Below are 15,462 nucleotides of genomic sequence, written 5' to 3' on the forward strand. Positions count from 1 at the left end.
TGTCGACATGGATTCTATGAGTAGAGCCTTCCTGCGGTTGCATGATTGCTTCCTTCTGACTTGGCAGATAGTGCGCTTCATAAGAGCCATTCCCTCTCTCAACGGTTGGCAAGATCGAGTAGCTTCCATTAATCATCTCGATCAACGTTGCAAGTCTCTTGTGAGTATACAGGTTGCAAAAGGTATCCTCTTCTACCGTGCGCGTGTTAGGAATTACCGGCTAATAGATGATAATCACAAGCTATTTAACACTAGACAGAAAATTGAAGAGCCCGTCAAAGACAAAAGACGAAAAGGTAAGTCATGGCTTGAATTTTGCACTTATCTACCTTCGTCACACTCTAACACAGAAGCAGATATGAATGATATTTTGGAATGGATAATTGACCACAATCCCTTAATCCAACGGAAACTCATCATAGAGAAACTCGGGAAAATATACTTAACTATTGGGGAATGGCTGTTTGAGCATAAAGCCTTCAAATTGTAGCTCGAAATTGATCATTTAGATAACCCAAGTGGCCAATGTGGTCTTCAGCTGCTGTGGTTGGACGGTCCAGGTAGATATTAAGCCTCTTCACCGTCCCGTCACTTTTCGCATGCATTTGCTCACCTTCACTACAGTTTGGTGCGGAACGAGCTCTTTAATGTATGACTGAACAGTCATGTAAGTTTCAGGCATGTGCTGACCTTAATATAGGGTACGTATCATAGAACACTCCCTCGAAGAAGCTTCTTCTGCCAGGCATTATGATCAACAAATTTCCTACTTTAACTGCGCAAAAGCGCATGCCTCAGGAAGCAAGCTGCTAGAAATCTTTCAGTCAATGGTGAGGCAGTTCGCCTGGTCGCGGACAGACTCGTGCATTGAGGGGTGCATTATAAATATAGGAGCTAGTCGACAATCCTCCAAAGCTTACCGTCTTTCGCTCGACGATTGCAAGATGTTGCTGGTGAAGATGATCCTACGATTTCCAAAGACTGTTTTTGTCATTGATGCACTTGATGAGTGTAACAATTCCCGAGGATTTCTAGAAGCCCTGAACGACCTGTCTACCTCAATTCGGGTGAAGATGGTATCAGTCAATGTTTTCGTCTCCAGCCGAGATGAGGTTTAGTTCGCTGTCGCTACCACATTTCCCGAATACCTAGCTGCTATCACTGCGAAAGATAAAGATGGTAGGGTGATTCTGCACTATGCGGTCTCTCGCGGACACATGGATGGCCTAACAATTGATCTTGATAAACTTAGAAAAGCTAATAGCGATTACTACGGTGAGAATATATGGAGGTTACTGATTGTTAGTGGCTCGTCAGGAGAGAGTGAGAGTGACTCGGACGAGGAAAACTTTTGGAGACAGGGTACGTGGAGGAGGTATCTGATGATAGTGGTTCGTCAGGACAGAGTCAAAGCGACTTAAGCGAGAGAAATAACTCAAAAAACGACGATGAATGGGACAAAGGCACAGAACATTGCGTCGAGGTTCTCAGCTTACTACTCGAGAATTGCAACCACGACATTAGTGTTAACGCAAAGGATAAACAAGGGCTGCCTGCGCTTCATATTGGATCTATTGCCCGCGACAGTGCTATTGTCGAGAAGTTGCTCAACGACGTGAGAGACATTGAGTTTAACGCAAAGAATTCTTACGTATGGACCCCATTGCACAAGGCAGCTTTCTATCGGTGCACTAAGGTAGTGGAACATTACTTACAAAATGCAGCTCGATTGATATCAACATTCGGGATCAGAGCGAAATAGACACCACTGCATCTGGCTGCTTGTAGATATCGCATCGAGACTGTGAAAGCGCTACGTGAAAATGGAAGAAATATAGACTGGAGCCTCAAGGATGGCAAGCAGCGGACAGCGGTGGAGTTGGCGAATGGGCACGGCTTACTGAAGAATAATCTGGTTGAGCATGAGAAATTCGCCGAGTAGTGGTCTCTTCTTATTAGTCCATTATTTGCGTTCGCTTATGATATTACGCTCAGTGTTCAAAAATGCAGTCTACTCATACAAAGTTCCCTTCTACATCATGTACTTCTTTCCACGACAGGTTCAAGCTTAGAATCCAAACCCTATAAATATTGGCTCAAGTATAGACACAGTGTGCATTTTCCTCATCTGTATCTTGAAATCCCAAGTTGGACTAACGATGGTAGAACGTGGCTATTACAGTTAAGCTTTATGGTAGCATGCTAGCCCTAACTCCATAAATAGACCAGCCCTAACAAGGTACATGCTTGCTAAGATGTTCAGCCTCAAAATACCCAATGATAGATTCATATTGCGGCTAGGATCGTATCCACAATTGACAGCAGCCAAAAGTTTATTCGGTATCGATTGGCTTAGCTTGTACAGCAAAATCGACAGGAATAAACAAAATTTCCTGAAACGGAAAAAGCTAAGCCACTCAGCCCTTGCGAGCTACCCTTTTCGGCCATCGCGCTCGGCGAATGGCAGAAGATGACAGGGCTTTGCCCTTGCAAAAATTTAGATTTATTTTTACTTTTGTTTTTTATATCCGCACAGCCGATTAGTAAACGATAATACTTAGCGGATCACGTTTCAGCTCGGTTGTCTCGGTAGTCTGATGATTGGCTACGGGTTGTTTTGTTTTCCTTTGTGATTTATGACTCGATCTCAGGTACGAGATGTACGATGCGTTGTACTGTTTCCTGTTGTCTCCGGAAACAATGGAATGAGTTCGCGAATATGGCTGGATTTTGGTGGAGGCTGGTGCAGCATCATCCGGGATCTTTTCAATTTTGGTTGTCAAGCTCAACCATTTTGGGTCTGTGACAAATAAGGAATGACGCTTCTCAGGTAGTACAATGAGATTTCTCGTCATATAAAGAGCAGTATGGCTCCCATGATGTCCTCCTTTGTCAGTCAGACATCTTCAAAGCAACTTCTCTTAAAACCAGAACACTCGTCTACATTCCGTACATATTGGAACGATCGTATATTTAGCTTCCTGCAACGAAAATAATCACTATGCGCCAAAATATTATCCAACTCGCTCTATGCGGCCTCGCAGCACTATCAACAGCTGCCCCCGCCAACCGCCGCTCAACCAACAACAACGTCAGCGACGAGTTTCAAAGTATCGATGGCTTCCCAGCCCCAAATCCTCAACAACTCCTCGAAACCGAGCGGAGAGCTCATGGTACTCTCTCGAACAGTACACCCCCAGATTCCGTTGATCCGGATACGATTATCAGCCTTCAAGTGATTGCTGCTGAGGAGCAGTTCGAAGCGGCCTTCTTTCAACAATTGCTAGCGAACGTTACCAATAATGAAGCTGGATATGAAATCGTAGGCGGGAATGCTCGGACTATGGGTATTGATGCGTTGACTGCTATTGTCGCTGTAAGTGCTCGCAAAAGGATTTGCGAGAAGGCGTCCGTATACTAATAATTCTCTAGCAAGAGGAGTTGCACGCCCTAAACGCAATCAACGCCCTCCGACACTTCAACCAAACCCCTGTAGCACCATGCTTATACAACTTCCCAGTCTCAACACTCGACGAAGCCATCGCTTTAGCTCAAACGTTTACTTCTGTCGTGCTGGGCACTCTACAGAACGTTGTGCTTAACATGGGCTCCCACGGCGACGCCGGGTTGACACAGGGTGTTGCCTCCGTCATTGGCCAAGAAGGTGAACAGCAGGGCTTTTTCCGACTCCTTCGCCATAATATCCCCAGCGAATTGCCATTTCTGACAAACTCGGTGCGCGATTTCGCGTTCAATGCGCTTAATCAGAACTTCATTGTGCCGGGTTCTTGTCCAAACATTAATCAGATTGCAGCTCTCAAAAAGCTTCATGTCATGCAGCCGTTGACGGTCACGCAGTCATTCGATCCCAAGAAAAGTGTTAATGAGACTGTCCAGTTGAGTTTCTCGTTGCCCAACGGAGCAAACCCGCAGGACTATGAAGTTGCGTACATCAATCAGCAGAATATCCCATTTGTGTTGCCTTATACTGTACTGCATCAGGATGGGCAGACGCTTTCTGTGACGGCGCCGTTCCCATTTGGCGAGCATTTGTTGAACGGGCTTACTATACTTGCTATTGTTCCTACATCGGCTGTTGGAGGGTTCAAGTCTAACCAGGATGTGGCTGATGCGACACTGGCAGGTCCCGGGTTGGTGGTTGTCAATTGATGTTGTTGTTCTCTCTGATTATGCTGGCATGTTTCTTCTCATATCTATTATGTAGACAGTCATGATGATTTGATTTTAGTGATGTTGGTTTTACTACGGTCCGTATCACGAAGCATAGACGGTAGTAAGGCGCGAACACGAAGCGGCCTAACGAGCCTGACAATATGAAGCTATCTTGATTCCTAATATTGTGACTAGTCCCCAACAGCGAGGGGGACGGGGGATAGCTAGCTAGATATATACGCGGCACGCACGTGCCACGTCAGACTAACTAATCCGGTGCAGAAACGCGTAGGGTTTGATAATCACGTTCCGACAAGTGATGAATTAGCATTTATACAACCACAGTTCCAATGAAAAACTGTAGCCCTAGTAACTTAGTTGGTCGCCGCTTGCTCTCGATTACCGTATTATATCCATGAATAATCATGAATGCCTGTACAATACAACAATCCAATAGTATCTTGGGACTTGTGGGCAGAACCGGCTGCACAATCTGGCAGGCAATTTTTTCTAACATTAATATAACCAAATTTTGTATTTAAAATAACAATCCGAAATGGTGTAATGGTTAACATCGCCGTCTCTCATTGGACGAAAACGGTCGTCAGATGGTACCACGGCAGCTCGGGGTTCGATTCCCCGTTTCGGAGTTATCTTTTTTTTTTTCGATGTATCTATCCCCACATCGAAACAACAACCTACTTTCTTCTACCTTTATTGGGACAACTTTTTTTTCGGTAGACTCTGTACGCCTAATGGTTCCTACTGTCTCTCAAGCAAAGCGAGAGCACTGAGAAAATATCTTGTAGAGCTCTAGCCCCAACCTTGCAGGTTTATCTGTATCAAATGTTACCAGTTGACATACGTTATTAAATGCATGTGTTGACTGTGCTCTCCTTACTCGGCATTTTCCATACCTAGGTAATAACGCGATGATATTCTCCGCCATTGAGTGATTCCTGTACAGTACCTATGTCTCTAGAGTAGGCCGAGTAGTCGCAGCAGTACATAGTAGTAGAATTGATTACCTAGGTAACTGTCGGAATGTGAATATCAAACCTAGCGCGTTTCGGCACTGGATATCAGTTAGTCCAACGCGGCACGTGCGTGCCGCGTTTATATGTAGCTAGCTATCCCCCGTCCCCCTTACTCTTGGGGGGCAGTCATCAATATCAGGAATTCTATACCATATTGATCAGGCTCGTCAGCTTGTCGGAATAGCTGTTCTACGTGACTAGTGCTAGCGACCTAGACGTAGATAAACCGACAGTAACTTGCTTGCTAAAAGCTCGCTTCGCAACTATGGCCGCTATCCGGATGTCTACGCCTCAAGCAGAACGTAATATAAGAGTAAGTAGAAACGGACGACTGTGCGAACAACACACAGATGCTAAAAATACCTTCTAGTGCTTGTACAGTCATTGCAGTCGAGTCAAAAATCTTGCACTATCTTCATGTGTTGCCCTCCTTGGACGTAAACCAAGTCTTTTGCGCAGCCTCATTGGCGCTTCACCTCTGAAGCCGCCTATATTCTTCCGGTTCATGAAAGAAAAAGCATTGCCAAGTAAACCTCGAGCTCTGCAACTCTAGAAATAACTTGAAATTTGCTTGCGTGTACCACTGGGGAGCGTCGAATGGGACGAGTTTAACTCCGTGTTGTGAACATCCAGGTAGTCCGCAAGTTTTCTTCAAGCCCCAGGTGACATAGACCGTGCCTGAGCTTCGTCTACTGCCGTAATAGCTTGAGCCTTTGGCTTCGTGGTTGGACTGACAAGAGCCGCTCGAAATTCATTAATCAAGGAAGCTTCTTTCCGGTCTCATCAGGGGATGATCAAGTGAAGGCGATTCCGCATAAATGTGTAATAGAACAGCAGCCCGTAATTGCCCTCAAGTTGGTCTTAAGGATAAGAGTCGTCAGCGTGGCGACTGACGTCTCTTCTTGGAATGTTATCGAGTTTTCTGTAGTGACCAGCTGCATTATTTGAGACATAGAAGGGTTCAAAAGACCATGTGCGACTCCAGAATAGGGCCTCCGAAGGCAAGAAGTAGGACTGTGGATGTCAGGTCGCCAGCGCGTTGAGGGAGCCACTAAGACACACTAAAATTGAAGGGCCTAGGAATGCCCAGAGTATCACCACAGCAGATTGTTGAAAAACCTGATCCCATGGTCCATTATCCTAACGTGACGTTTACGAAAGCTAAAAAAGGAGAGGGAACAAAAAAAGAACTGAAGACTCCGAAACGGGGAATCGAACCCCGAGCTGCCGTGGTTTCGTTTGATGAGAGACGGCGATGTTAACCATTACACCATTTCGGATATGATTGGTGAAGTTCACTAATATTCATTTAATATGAAAAATTAAAATACGTATGAGAAAAAATAAAAATTCGTGTAGTACGAAAAAATATACTACTCCGAAACGGGGAATCGAACCCCGAGCTGCCGTGATATCGTCTGATGGGCATCTTCGCCCGATGAAAGACGGCGATGTTGACCGTTACACCATTTCGGAAGTGAAAGAAGAACCCCAATTCTGGCTTCTGAAAGGATAGAGTCCCGAGGTCAAACTAAAAACTATGTAGTATAGTGGCCGAGAAGAGATGAGGGGTATGGTAGGGAATCTCTACAGGGGAGCAAGCATGTAATTATGAGCAGCCCTTTCTCCAGATGATTACCGGAAATAGAAAATCCTGGCAAGGTCCCCTGACAAAGCCTGGGAATGAAGCTATTCACAGTCCCTGAAACCTAACATGATTGGACACTGAGTGGCTCATGACACCGAGTCAAAAAGCCATTAGCCAACTTGTCACTTTCCTTCTTTTTCATCAGGCTAATCTGGTTTAGTTAGGACCTCATATGACCCGGGTAGAAATTGTATGTATGACTCGGGATGAAACAGAACATTATATCTTGTAATGTATTTGTAATACAATATACATATAATTACAATACCTTAGTGTATGTGTTTTTGCCCTCTGATTGGCTATACCATACCTGAAACTAGGGCTACACGTGGCTGCGGCAGACTCTCCTGGTATGACCCAGTAATTGTTGTTCTTTGTGCTCCTGAGAAACAAAGCATTTTCATTACTCCGTGTTACAAAATTATTCAATCTATGGATAATAATGCTCAGATACTGAGTATAAATAGCAGAGATCATTGTGAGGTATTACAATGCCCATTGGCTCTATGGAGTGCAGCACGAAGGTTGATTAGTGTATTTCAGTCCCATTGATCGGCAGCCGTTAAGCCCAGTTAGTTGCCTGTAAATTACCGTACCAAAGCGGTAAGACAATACGAAACTAACAAAACCCCTCAAGAAGTCGGATGTCGTTTCGTCGAGCAGGGTTGATCGTTGTTACTTTTATCCTCTATGCTTCATTTCTCTTAGGCATATTCTCTAAGAATTCAGTTATATATCCAGCTACAAAGAGTTTCCGGTTACGCCTCTCGCGACGACTCCAGTCATACTAGCATAATTATTACACCTAATCCGTCCCTACTTGCCGCGTGATCGTCGTTTCTTGTCAAGTAATTCGTGAGAAGAAAAAGGGACAGACAAACCCTACGCAACTCTCGCCGAGAACAACCGGTTTCGCCGCATTTTCTTGGGAAAACTATATAAATACGGTCTGGTCGATAGACGAACATTCACATATATAGACGATGGCCCGTACTTCACTGGAATCTGAGCGGCCGATCATGGCTCATTCGGTACTGTCGCCTCTTTGCTAGAACCTGCTACAGCTCACCTTGCGTAAACTTTCCTCACAAGCATAGTCGACTAACTTGTGTTCTACTAGAATCGCAACTCAAAACGTTTCTCGACCTACAGCGGAGTCCCCTCGCTCGCGCCTTCCGATCAAACCACCAGCACTCTTCCTAGCGGTGATCAACTGGCCGAAATCAAAGAATATACCGACGGCGTAGAGCGTCTTGAGAACAAACCGCTTAGCCAGCAGCGCTTTGTGCCTTCTGCAGAAAAGACGGATAATCTGAATAAACTCGCTCTCGGCGCCAAAGTTGAGCGCGCTCTCGGAAGAAGAATGACTGGACAAGATGCTGTTATGCGAAAGCCCGTTACTGCGCTTGATGAGAAAAAGGCATTGGAGGAGAACTAGGCTTCTCTATTTCTTTGGCCATGAATATCTTTCTACTTGCGTTTATGTCGTGTGTGGTGGGTTTGCCAAGGGAAGGTTCAAGCCTTTCCACGCTCCTCACATCTGATGCTATATGGTTTCTCTTCCGGTCTGTCCATGGAGTCGCACGATGTCACATTTTCAGCTTTCCCCTCGTTTTCAGTTTCGATACAAGATTTTTTTTGTTTTTCTGAGATATCATTAATCTCTCACTTTGATTACCCCGTCGTGTTGACTAGCACGTTTTGCATGTTTATGTTGATGTTGATTTTCAATCTGTCTCTACTTTGGGATTCTGTCACTTTCCTCGCCGCTTTATATACATGATATACTTGATATACTTGGTGTCATTTGACTCTAGGCCAATTGGATCATACTCGGCAGAGTTCCATTCCCACGACTTACGAGTATGTAGTTGAACTATAGTAGTCCACTTAAACCCCTCTGATCTGCCTGATTAGAAGTCATGAATTAGAGAGTGGACTTAAAATAACATGATATATGGACTCAGAGAAGTCAGATCAGAGCTTAGTCAGGCTCTTCCGTGCACGGGCCAATCATATCGCACACAAGCTTCGCGATAGAGCGGACAATCTCCATCGCTCTTTCTCTTCTTTCTTTTTCCTCTCTTCTCCATCTTCTTCATCTTCCTTATTCAAGCATCCCACTTTGTCTTCTCATCATCCAGCTCATTAATTCCTCCTCTTCTTCATTTTCATCTCATAGAGAAGATCTGTTGTCACCTTCTACATATTCCACCAAGGAAACACATTTGCCCCATCATTTTTCCCTTCGCACTTTATACCAACATTACGAATCTCCGCCGCTCTCAAACGAAATCTTTTTACCATCTGCTTCGATTCCCACCTGGTTAGTCGAAACTGTTGCTATTTTCCATCTAATCCGAATCCTCATTGCCGACGGAGTTCGAATTTCCCATCGCATTTAGCGCCGCACAGTCCTGATATCGTATTTTTGCCGATTCTGTACAGACAGCATCCTCATCTCCATTGCCCTCAGGTAAGTCGAGCAATGTTTCGCAAAGGCAGTATTATTAATATTCTTTATTTGACTGCTGCCGCATACATTATTTCTTTGTGCGTTCTGCTAATATGTTTCACAACCTTTCTTGCAGGTCGCAACAACGTGATCGGTTCACTTCATTTTTTTTGCCCAAAAATTCGACGGTCATCCCTGGTAACCTCCACGCTGTCCTTGACCTTCGCCATTCTGTACGCAAAACATCTGCACACCAAAAGACAAGACTTCGACTAGACTTTTATTTCCAACTTCTCAATAGACATCATGGCGGACACAACTCAGGCTCCCGTTAACGGCACCTACGCTGTTCCCCCCAATGCTTATCAGCCTGATATTTATCTTTCTCAGGGTGCCATGAATAGCAATGCGCCCAGCTACCATCCAGGTCCTGCCTCGACACCATCAAATGCGCCAGCTCCCGAGAGTAAGAGCGATATCACGAAGGACGAGGTCGGCTGGTACTTTGTAGAACAATATTATACGACGATGAGCCGAAGTCCAGAGAAGCTTCATCTTTTCTACTCACGTCGCTCGCAGTTTGTCTCTGGCAATGAAGCCGAGTCTGTTCCTGTTGTCGTTGGTCAAAAGGTGAGCAAGTTCTGTGATGGTGATATTGTTGATTTGCGCTAACATTAATATTAGGCCATTAACGACAAGATCAAGGAACTCAACTTCCAGGACTGCAAAGTGCGTGTCTTGAATGTCGATTCTCAGGCCTCCTTTGACAATATTCTTGTTGCTGTCATTGGAGAGATCTCCAACCGCTCCGAGCCTTCGCGCAAATTCACCCAGACTTTCGTTCTCGCCCAACAGCCAAATGGTTACTATGTTTTGAACGATATCTTCCGTTACCTTGCAGATGGCGACGAAGAAATCGTCCCCGCTGACGAAACCGCCGCTCTTGAACCCGAAGTATCTGCCGCACCTCAGGAAATCAAACCTGTTGCAGCTGAGCCCGAAGCGGTCGGGCCTTTGGCAGATAACGAACAAGCGGTAGCTGAGATTGATGCCAAACTAGAGACTGCTGCCGCCGGCGGTGAAACTGAGAAGGTTGAAGAACCTGCCGCTCCAGTGCAGGTCAATGGTGATGCTGCCCACGAGAAGCCTGCTGTCCCAGTTACACCTGCTGTTCCTGCTGTTCCTGCCGAGCCTGAGACACTCAAGCCAGAAGAGCCACAGACTCCTGAACCTACACCAGCCGTCAGCACGCCGAAGGAGATTACCCCAGCTGTAAAGGAGACTGCTCCCCCAGCTAAAGCTGCTCCTAAGACATGGGCTACTATTGCCTCCAACAATCGCGCTGCTGCTGCTGCCGCTGCCGCTGCTGCTGCTGCCACCACCACTCCGGTTGCTGCTCCTCAACCTAAGTCGGCTGCGACTGCCACTTCATCTCAGCAACCGGCCAAGCCACAGCAGGAACAGCCTACTGCTGCTTCCACTACGGAGGCCGTTGCTACCAGCAGCCAAGCCGCATCGAACGATGGTGCTGGATGGCAGACTGCTGGTCACGAGCACAACAAGAAGCAGTCTCGTGTTGAAGAGAAGTACCCCGCATACATTAAGAACGTTACCGATAAGGTGGACGCTTCTTTGCTGCGCACTGTTCTTTCTCGCTTCGGAAAACTTACTCACTTCGATGTCAACCGTGCAAGGGTATGTTATTCTTCCTCTTGTTATACTTGATTCTCTTCTTCGAATTTTACTAACATTAAGTCTCATTGTAGAACTGCGCCTTCGTCGACTTTGCCGATCAAGCAGCATACAACGCTGCTGTCGCTGCCAACCCTCACCAGATTGGAAGCGAGCAAGTCACTGTCGAGGAGCGACGCATTCGCACCGGCAATGTTGGTGGTGGTTTCGTATCTGGCCGCGGCGGAAGTGGCGCTAACCGTGGTCGTGCTGACGGCCGAGCTGGAAGCCAGGGCCGCGGTGGTAGCGGCTTTCAACGTGACCAGGGACGTGGGGGATTTGCTCGTGGCCGTGGCGGCAGCAATGTTAACGGTAACAAGCGTAGCCAGGCACAAGCTGCTTAAGTGGCGACGTGTTTCATTCCCCATATTGATGCCGAAATGAATGCACAAGAGGAAATGAAAGGCAACCATAATAATCATTTGGTTTGAGGTCAGTTTGCAGATTATTTGTACGACCACGTATCTTTACGGCATATACATACATCGAAAGACATTTTCATCACGTCATTTCTTTTACGACAGGCAGAGTTTCTACTATGTGATGATTTCTTTTGGCTGTTACCCACAGCGAGCATGTTAAGCGGTTTGGGAAAAGTCGCTTCTTTTTTTGTCTTTTGTCTGATTTTTATTCATTTCCTATGTCTCTACAGGCGCGGGTCTTGTCTTATCTCGTTTTTGTTGAATCGATTTTAACCTACTGATCCGGTACTGTTCAGAGAAGGTTGATTCAAATCGATTCAGAGAAAAACCTCTTCTTGTATCAAATTTTTTCTCCCCACCGCTTCATTTTCTAAACCATGTTAGAATTCATCTCTATTTGCCTTAATCGGCTACGATGATTCGTCACCCCCGTTTTCTGTTCTGTTTTCTGCTTCTTCCTATTCAACCCTTGTTTTACTTTACTTAAGCATAGCGAGTCCCAATAAAGGGAGGGAATTTTTCGATTTCTTTCTTTTTTCCTCTTTCACTTCTTCTAATTCTTTCTACTTGTGAGTTGATTTCAATTTTGCTCTGCGATGTCGGAGTGTTATTTCTCGTGGCTGGCATGTATAACTAAAAATAATTCATGTTTTCCTTAATGTGTTAAAAAAAGAAAATAAATGAAGTTGTTTAAATCTTACCTCCCAGGGCTTCAGTTAATATAAAGCGTAGGCTACCTACTTGGAGACCCCGATTCCAGGTTGAAGAGCCTTTCGAGGTCCGCTAGAGAGACGTAAATTCGTTTAGGTATGCGTAGCATCTGCGTACTCAAGAAACATACTGGAATGAATGAATGGCAGTATCGTCCAAGGGCTTCTTTCAAGGTTCTCGAGGACATACTTCGTGTAGGTGGGAGGAAGAAGGACTTGGGAGATAACTTGCTTTGCGGGCATTCAGTCACTGAATTTGAATAGATAGGAAGAAAAGATTAAGAATACGTAGTTGTAAGAACGGAGGAGGTGTTTGTCCAACTCTCCATGGGTTCAAACATGTCTCTACCGAGTTGGATGGAGTACTTGTCTAGGCACTGAAGATCGTAAGGTATTATTGCTCACTATATGTTGAGACATACTTTGTTACAATTGAGACAGCTATTATGAACGAGTATTATTGTTCGAGCAATAAAACTATTTAATCTTTAAAACAAGACATTCATAGAAGGAAAAAGGAAAGACGTTTAAAAAAACGCTCAAACGCCGATCATAATCCAAACCATTCGGACCATGATCCTGATTTTCGTCCAGAGATAAAACATGAAAAGAAATTTGGTACATTCCGGAAAAAATTCGTAGTCACATCAACCCATGATCAAGCTTTGTTGTTGCTACAGAAGATTTAGTCGACTTCCTCCATGGCGCTCTCGCCAGTGGCTTCGGCAGCAGGAGCCTCCTCAGCTTGCTTCTCCTCAGCGGTCTCGGCGTCTTCGTCGACGTTCAAACCGAGAGAGACGAGCTTATGAATACGCTCAGCGAAGCTGGCGGGTTCCTCGATGGTGAAACCAGAAACCAAGAGAGAGGTCTCGAAGAGGAGCTGAGTGATGGACTTGACGGTGCGGTCGTTCTCGCCGTCAGCATCAACCTTCTTCTTGAGCTCCTTGATGATAGGAGACTTGGGGGAGATCTCGAAAGTCTTCTTGGAAGCCATGTAGGAGCTCATGGAGGTGTCACGGAGAGCCTGGGCCTTCATGATACGCTCCATATTGGCGGACCAACCGAACTGGCCGGTACGGATGGCGCAAGGAGCACCAACGAGCTTGTGGGAGACGACAACCTTCTCAACCTTGTCACCGAGAATATTCTTGAGAGCCTTGGCAAGTTCCTCGTATTCCTTCTCCTCCTTCTCACGCTCGGCCTTCTCCTCCTCGGTCTCCTCGAGCTCGAAGTCCTTGGTGATATCGACGAGCTTCTTGCCGTCGAACTCCTTCAACTGAGTGAAAGCATACTCATCGATAGGATCAACAAGGAACAAGACTTCGAAGTTCTTCTGCTTGAGGGTATCGAGGAAAGGAGACTTCTGGACAGCCTTGAGAGACTCGCCAGTGATGTAGTAGATCTGCTTCTGGTGCTCGGGCATACGAGTGACGTAGTCAGTGAGAGAGGTGGTCTCATCACCAGACTTGGTGGAGTTGTAGCGGAGGAGCTTGGCAAGGGCCTGACGGTTCTGAGTGTCTTCGTGGATACCAAGCTTGATGTTCTTGCTGAAAGCAGAGTAGAACTTGTCGAACTGCTCACGGTCCTCAGCGATTTCGTTGAAGAGCTCAAGAGTCTTCTTGACAATATTCTTCTTGATGACCTTCATGATCTTGTTCTGCTGGAGAGTTTCACGAGACAAGTTAAGGGGAAGATCCTCAGAGTCGACAACACCCTTGATGAAGCTGAGCCACTCGGGGATGAGGTCGGTGGCATCATCAGTGATGAAGACACGGCGGACGTACAACTTGATGTTGTTCTTGGTCTTCTTGGTTTCGAAAAGGTCGAAAGGAGCACGCTTGGGAACGAAGAGGATAGCACGGAACTCAAGTTGACCCTCAACAGAGAAGTGCTTGACAGCGAGGTGGTCCTCCCAGTCGTTGGAAAGGGACTTGTAGAAGGAAGCGTATTCCTCCTGGGTGATATCAGCAGGGTTGCGAGTCCAGATGGGCTTGGTCTTGTTGAGCTCCTCCTCCTCAATCTTGGTCTCCTTGATCTTCTTGGTCTTCTTCTTCTTTTCTTCCTCCTCGTCATCAACTTCTTCGACCTTGGGCTTCTTCTCAGCGTCTTCCTCCTCCTTCTCCTCAGCGTCCTCGTCAGGGACTTCCTTCTCGGTCTCCTTCAAGACGTGGAGGTAGATGGGGTAGGAGATGAACTCGGAGTGCTTCTTGACAATCTCCTTGATCTTGCTCTCCTGGAGGTATTCAGTCTGCTCATCCTTCAAGTGAAGGATCATCTTGGTACCGCGGCCAAGAGGCTCACCCTCAGTGTCCTGAGTGAGGGTGAAGGTACCACCGGCGCTGGACTCCCAGATGTATTGCTCATCATCGTTGTGCTTGGAGATAACGGTGACCTTGTCGGCAACGAGGTATGCGGAGTAGAAACCGACACCGAATTGGCCAATCATGGAGATATCAGCACCAGCAGTCAGAGCCTCCATGAACTGCTTGGTACCGGAGCGGGCAATTGTACCGAGGTTGTTGATAAGATCCTGTGTAGATTGTTAGCTATCGATCCCAAACCAGAACATATCGTGGACACAGCATCTCAACTTACAGCCTTGGTCATACCAATACCGGTATCGCGGATGGTAATAGTCTTGTTCTCCTTGTCGGGGATAATGTCGATGCGGAGATCCTTGCCCGAATCGAGCTTGGATGGATCTGAGAGGGACTCATAGCGGATCTTGTCCAAAGCATCGGAACAATTGGAGATGAGTTCTCGCAAGAAGATCTCCTTGTTGGAGTAGACGGTGTTGATGATGAGAGACAAGAGCTGAGAGATCTCAGCTTGGAACTCAAAGGTCTCGGACGACATGGTGGATGGATGTGAGTATGAGAGCGTAAAAGGGTATCCTGAAAACTAGTTAATTGATGGTTCTTGGGGTCAGAGTTTTCGTTCTCCGCACTATCGACAGGAACAACTTACAAAGTAGGAAGGGATGGGAAATGAAGAGGATGATAAGAGAAGCTAGAGTAAGAGGAGATTCCTAGCAACGCAAAGTGAGTTCACAGAGAGCAGAAAGATGGATGTATGGAGAAGAGAGAAAGTGAGGAAGGAAAGAGAGTGAAGCTAAAATACTCGCGGCCAGGCTGAGGAGCAGTTCCTGTAGCTTCGAATCGATTCTATTCTACTGACAGCCGCTAGGCCGTTTCAGGACTAGTTTCCAGAGTCTGCCTTTTCGATCTCTTTCGATCCTTTCTCCAGAATCTTCCTAATACACCATTTTGTTTGTGCTTTTTTGACT

General features: G+C 46.1%; 5 protein-coding genes and 3 non-coding genes across 8 annotated transcripts, besides 4 other annotated features; 5 read left to right on the forward strand and 3 right to left on the reverse strand.

The window, feature by feature from the left end:
• Window positions 1-1,217: 1,217 nt before the first annotated feature.
• Window positions 1,218-1,942, forward strand: TSTA_020960 (uncharacterized protein; the record flags this gene model as incomplete). Its single annotated transcript, XM_002484227.1, has 3 exons — window positions 1,218-1,362; window positions 1,401-1,686; window positions 1,789-1,942. 3 exons carry the CDS (start codon window positions 1,218-1,220, stop codon window positions 1,940-1,942), a joined length of 585 nt encoding a protein of 194 aa, XP_002484272.1.
• Window positions 1,943-2,715: 773 nt separating this feature from the next.
• TSTA_020970 (sexual development protein (LsdA), putative) lies at window positions 2,716-4,269 on the forward strand. Its single transcript, XM_002484228.1, has 2 exons — window positions 2,716-3,376; window positions 3,433-4,269. The coding sequence occupies exons 1-2, from the start codon at window positions 3,002-3,004 to the stop codon at window positions 4,168-4,170; spliced, it is 1,113 nt and encodes a 370-aa protein (XP_002484273.1). The 5' UTR covers window positions 2,716-3,001; the 3' UTR covers window positions 4,171-4,269.
• Window positions 4,270-4,723: 454 nt separating this feature from the next.
• Window positions 4,724-4,823, forward strand: TSTA_020980. Its single transcript has one exon. It is a non-coding gene; the product is annotated as a tRNA-Glu (tRNA).
• Window positions 4,824-6,407: 1,584 nt separating this feature from the next.
• Window positions 6,408-6,490, reverse strand: TSTA_020990. Its single transcript has one exon. It is a non-coding gene; the product is annotated as a tRNA-Glu (tRNA).
• Window positions 6,491-6,586: 96 nt separating this feature from the next.
• Window positions 6,587-6,686, reverse strand: TSTA_021000. Its single transcript has one exon. It is a non-coding gene; the product is annotated as a tRNA-Glu (tRNA).
• Window positions 6,687-7,519: 833 nt separating this feature from the next.
• Window positions 7,520-8,809, forward strand: TSTA_021010 (uncharacterized protein). The gene is made up of 2 exons (XM_002484229.1): window positions 7,520-7,889; window positions 7,979-8,809. Exons 1-2 carry the CDS (start codon window positions 7,842-7,844, stop codon window positions 8,294-8,296), a joined length of 366 nt encoding a protein of 121 aa, XP_002484274.1. The 5' UTR covers window positions 7,520-7,841; the 3' UTR covers window positions 8,297-8,809.
• A 108-nt stretch (window positions 8,810-8,917) lies between these two features.
• Window positions 8,918-8,966: a sequence feature (CT-rich).
• A 653-nt stretch (window positions 8,967-9,619) lies between these two features.
• On the forward strand, window positions 9,620-11,536 carry TSTA_021020 (NTF2 and RRM domain protein; the record flags this gene model as incomplete). The annotated part of the gene is made up of 3 exons (XM_002484230.1): window positions 9,620-9,943; window positions 9,998-11,008; window positions 11,080-11,536. The coding sequence occupies 3 exons, from the start codon at window positions 9,620-9,622 to the stop codon at window positions 11,386-11,388; spliced, it is 1,644 nt and encodes a 547-aa protein (XP_002484275.1). The 3' UTR covers window positions 11,389-11,536.
• Window positions 10,655-10,689: a microsatellite.
• Window positions 11,537-12,618: 1,082 nt separating the features above from the next.
• Window positions 12,619-15,032, reverse strand: TSTA_021030 (molecular chaperone and allergen Mod-E/Hsp90/Hsp1; the record flags this gene model as incomplete). The annotated part of the gene is made up of 2 exons (XM_002484231.1): window positions 12,619-14,706; window positions 14,772-15,032. 2 exons carry the CDS (start codon window positions 15,030-15,032, stop codon window positions 12,862-12,864), a joined length of 2,106 nt encoding a protein of 701 aa, XP_002484276.1. The 3' UTR covers window positions 12,619-12,861.
• Window positions 13,343-13,398: a sequence feature (CT-rich).
• Window positions 14,182-14,313: a sequence feature (CT-rich).
• Window positions 15,033-15,462: the final 430 nt, after the last annotated feature.

This window comes from Talaromyces stipitatus, genomic scaffold (genome assembly GCF_000003125.1).
Source record: "Talaromyces stipitatus ATCC 10500 scf_1105507295549 genomic scaffold, whole genome shotgun sequence".
In the NCBI taxonomy this organism is placed as follows: Eukaryota; Fungi; Ascomycota; class Eurotiomycetes; order Eurotiales; family Trichocomaceae; genus Talaromyces; species Talaromyces stipitatus.

Excerpts from the sequence above, each read along its gene's own strand:
- TSTA_020970 (XM_002484228.1), top strand. The coding sequence starts at position 3,002 with ATGCGCCAAAATATTATCCAACTCGCTCTATGCGGCCTCGCAGCACTA. Across the intron at positions 3,377-3,432 it reads CGTTGACTGCTATTGTCGCT|CAAGAGGAGTTGCACGCCCT; the intron begins GTAAGTGCTCGC and ends ATAATTCTCTAG.
- TSTA_021010 (XM_002484229.1), top strand. The coding sequence starts at position 7,842 with ATGGCCCGTACTTCACTGGAATCTGAGCGGCCGATCATGGCTCATTCG. Across the intron at positions 7,890-7,978 it reads GGCCGATCATGGCTCATTCG|AATCGCAACTCAAAACGTTT; the intron begins GTACTGTCGCCT and ends GTGTTCTACTAG.